General features: G+C 46.4%; 1 protein-coding gene across 1 annotated transcript; it reads left to right on the top strand.

The window, feature by feature from the left end:
• Window positions 1-1,157: 1,157 nt before the first annotated feature.
• Window positions 1,158-2,696, top strand: LOC117194364 (rho GTPase-activating protein 19-like). Its single transcript, XM_033398936.1, has 3 exons — window positions 1,158-1,426; window positions 1,493-1,713; window positions 1,776-2,696. The coding sequence occupies exons 1-3, from the start codon at window positions 1,290-1,292 to the stop codon at window positions 2,474-2,476; spliced, it is 1,059 nt and encodes a 352-aa protein (XP_033254827.1). The 5' UTR covers window positions 1,158-1,289; the 3' UTR covers window positions 2,477-2,696.
• The last annotated feature ends 330 nt before the right edge of the window (window positions 2,697-3,026 follow it).

The following is a 3,026-nucleotide window of genomic DNA, read 5'->3' as shown; positions in this document are numbered from 1 at the left end:
TGTGTTAAGAGCCAGATTAGATGCTCTCCAGGCGATTTACGCCCATTCAATTATTTTGGTAGGTAATGCTATTATCTATAATGCTATTATGGAAGTATCCTGCATGCATGTGCTCCTAAAGTCAGATGACCAATAAATCTGTATCTTTCAAAATGGATGTTGGGCTTCCCACGCAACATACCCAACCATCTATATTTGGTACTTATGTATGAGCGTATAGTGATATTAAAGCACGATCCAGTACAAATTATAGTTCTGGCAGATGTTTCCTATAGCAGATATATAATTTTGCGGTGATCCGATACTGATTCAATCTGTGTGTAATAAATACCATTTTCGTAGCGTAGCAAGATGAAATATAAAGTGCCTAAGTTCCGCGCAAAAGTATAATCAGTAGCTCCAGATAGCCGACTGGCAGCGAACGGATTGTTATAGAGGCACTTGATTGTTCTTATAACAATAGGCGGGGGGTGTGTATTGGGGGGGGGTGGAGGTGGCGGTGGCATATCAGCAGTCATTTAATTAGCTGTTTCAGATTCCGATTGCTTTTTGGGGACTTTTGCTTACGTTAAAGCGCGCTTTCCACACCTCTGCCTCCGTCGCCGTTCTAAAGGGAAACTGTAGAATCTGATTTACGACTCTCTCCAACTTCAAGTATTTCCCCCTCTGCCAGCGTGCCAGTTGTACGCCAGCGTCGACGCTTTGGTTATCTCATGCAGGGCAATTTGTCAAGCCAAATAACGGTCTGCGTGTCAGTTTCAGTTCCATTTTTTGCATCACGGAGAACAGAACAGAACACAACATGTCCAAGGGATCGGTCCTACCACAGTATATAGCCGGTTTATCGGCCAGCTTTGGCGCCATGTGTATGGGCGCCTCAATCGGCTGGTCCGAAATTTGTAATTTCGAGTTCTTTCAAAGATTTACTAACTAATTTCAGCTGTAAATAAAGAAGCATTAGTGTACAGCTTATAATTCTTTAACATTGACATGGCGTTTTCGCACAAAATGTTCTTTGGACGCCAGTGACAGCTCTGCCAGTTCAATATTTCAATTTTTGCAGCGCGTCTCGCCCAATTTTAGGCAATTAAATTCCACCAGCAAAGCTATAAACAAATATGCTGTCAGGCCACAAAACTTCTATAATGTACTTTTAGAAAAGTAATATTTGTTAAAGTGAGCGTGTGAGTGCTGGGATTCGAATCTACGGAAGTCCTTTTCGTTTGTGCTGTTGTTGTTTTGTTGCTTTGGCTACTGCTGTCGCCCTGTATACGCCCTTGCGTATAACAATGGACATGGAATACGCCAACATCAATGAATTTAATGACCGCGACCTAGCGACACGCATGCGCAACAGCAATTATGAAAAATACAAGTCTCTGGTGCGCATGCACCTCTCCTTCGAGCTGGAACTAAACACCGACGAGTAAGTTGCCACGAGCGACGCTGCCATCCCATCGAAATATAGTGCTTACCGATTTATGGGTTGCAGGTTCGACATGCCGTGCCATGAAATCGTCTACGAATATAAGGGCAAGATAAAGAAGTGGAATCGCCTCTCCAAGAAGAATCGCGGACCTGCCACAGGCTGCACGGCTGGGGCAGGCAGTAAGTCGGCGGGCAACAGTCCCACTGAAACGCTGCAGCAACAAATTGATGCAGGCTTTCTGATGCACCTGGAGGAGCTCAAAGAATTTCTTATGCTGGAGAAGAGTAAGTGACAGGGAGAGTCCGGAAAATTGAATTATTCTAAATGCGGAAATGCTATTCTGCAGATCTCACCCAGGAGGGACTATTTCGGAAGACAGGAGCCGTTTCCAGGCAGAACGAGCTACGAATGCACATACAGCACGACCAGCCCTTGGATTTGGAACTGACAGGATTCTCGGCTCACGACTGTGCCACTGTTTTTAAGAGCTTTCTGGCCGAGCTGCCAGAGCCTTTGCTTACAGACGCCCACTATCCAGCACATCTTCAGATAGCGCCGCTTAGCCAGGCATTAATGAGGGGTCAGGTGGCGGCTACCGCAGAGCGCCAACAACATCTTCTCAACTCGGTGCAGCTGCTCCTTCTCCTGCTCCCCGAAGAGCATCGCGAGTTACTGCAGCACATTATTAAAATGCTCCATTCGGTGGCAGCGCGTGAGGAGAGCAACAAGATGTCCGCGGAGAATTTGGCCATCTTGTTTACACCGCACCTGATTTGCCCCAGGCAAATGCCGCCTAAGGCGCTCCACTATACGGCGAAGAAGATGTCCAGCATTGTGTCCTACATGATTCAGCAGGGTCTGGAAATCTTCGAAGTTCCCGGAAAGCTAGCCACCGATATTCGGGCGTACTTTCTTGAGCGCAAACGCAAAAAAACCATGTCACCGGAGCAAACCCTTGAAGAATCCATCTCGGACGACTCGACGGTCAACACGGTGTACACTTTTGTAGATCGTGCCGCCACGGCAGCGGCAAACAACAGCAATTAAACGGACACTGTGTAGCATATTGGATATTACCAAACCTTCACGGAAGGCTGAGCAGGTGATGGTTCGTCTCCCGTCCGGGCACGTGCTTGTTCCGGCTTCCGTCTCATCGGCAAGAAATGGGAGGGTTTTTTTATTTCCCAGAACGGACGGGACACAGCTCTACTCCAACAATCATAATACTGACACAGTAACGTTCATTAAAATTTCACGTGCAAGCGAAGTATCGACACAAATATGTAAAAGAGAAAATACACCTAACTACACACACACGGACACATACACACATACAAGTCGTGCCACGGTGTTGTTGTGACCACTCATGCCCACCCTACCATGATCACTGCTCCCGGTTCATCCGGTGATCCCATAAAGAAGGCTCTTACAGCCTCCTATCCAACCCCATTACCCTCCTTTGCCCAGCATGGTCCCCGCATATAGAACTCTAGCCCCGATTCATGTTAAATCCTATATTTCATATTGAGCAATAGCACATGCATCGCACTAGTAAACTAATAAATGATTAACTCTTAATAATACACTTTAGATTGAA

This window comes from Drosophila miranda, assembly GCF_003369915.1.
Source record: "Drosophila miranda strain MSH22 chromosome Y unlocalized genomic scaffold, D.miranda_PacBio2.1 Contig_Y3_pilon, whole genome shotgun sequence".
Classification (NCBI taxonomy): domain Eukaryota; kingdom Metazoa; phylum Arthropoda; class Insecta; order Diptera; family Drosophilidae; genus Drosophila; species Drosophila miranda.
The sequence above is the reverse complement of the archived record's forward strand: the minus strand, read 5'-3'. Positions and strand labels throughout refer to the sequence as shown.

Coding starts and splice junctions, on each gene's coding strand:
- LOC117194364 (XM_033398936.1), top strand. CDS start 1,290: ATGGACATGGAATACGCCAACATCAATGAATTTAATGACCGCGACCTA. Junction 1,427..1,492: donor CTGGAACTAAACACCGACGA/GTAAGTTGCCAC, acceptor TATGGGTTGCAG/GTTCGACATGCCGTGCCATG. Junction 1,714..1,775: donor ATTTCTTATGCTGGAGAAGA/GTAAGTGACAGG, acceptor GCTATTCTGCAG/ATCTCACCCAGGAGGGACTA.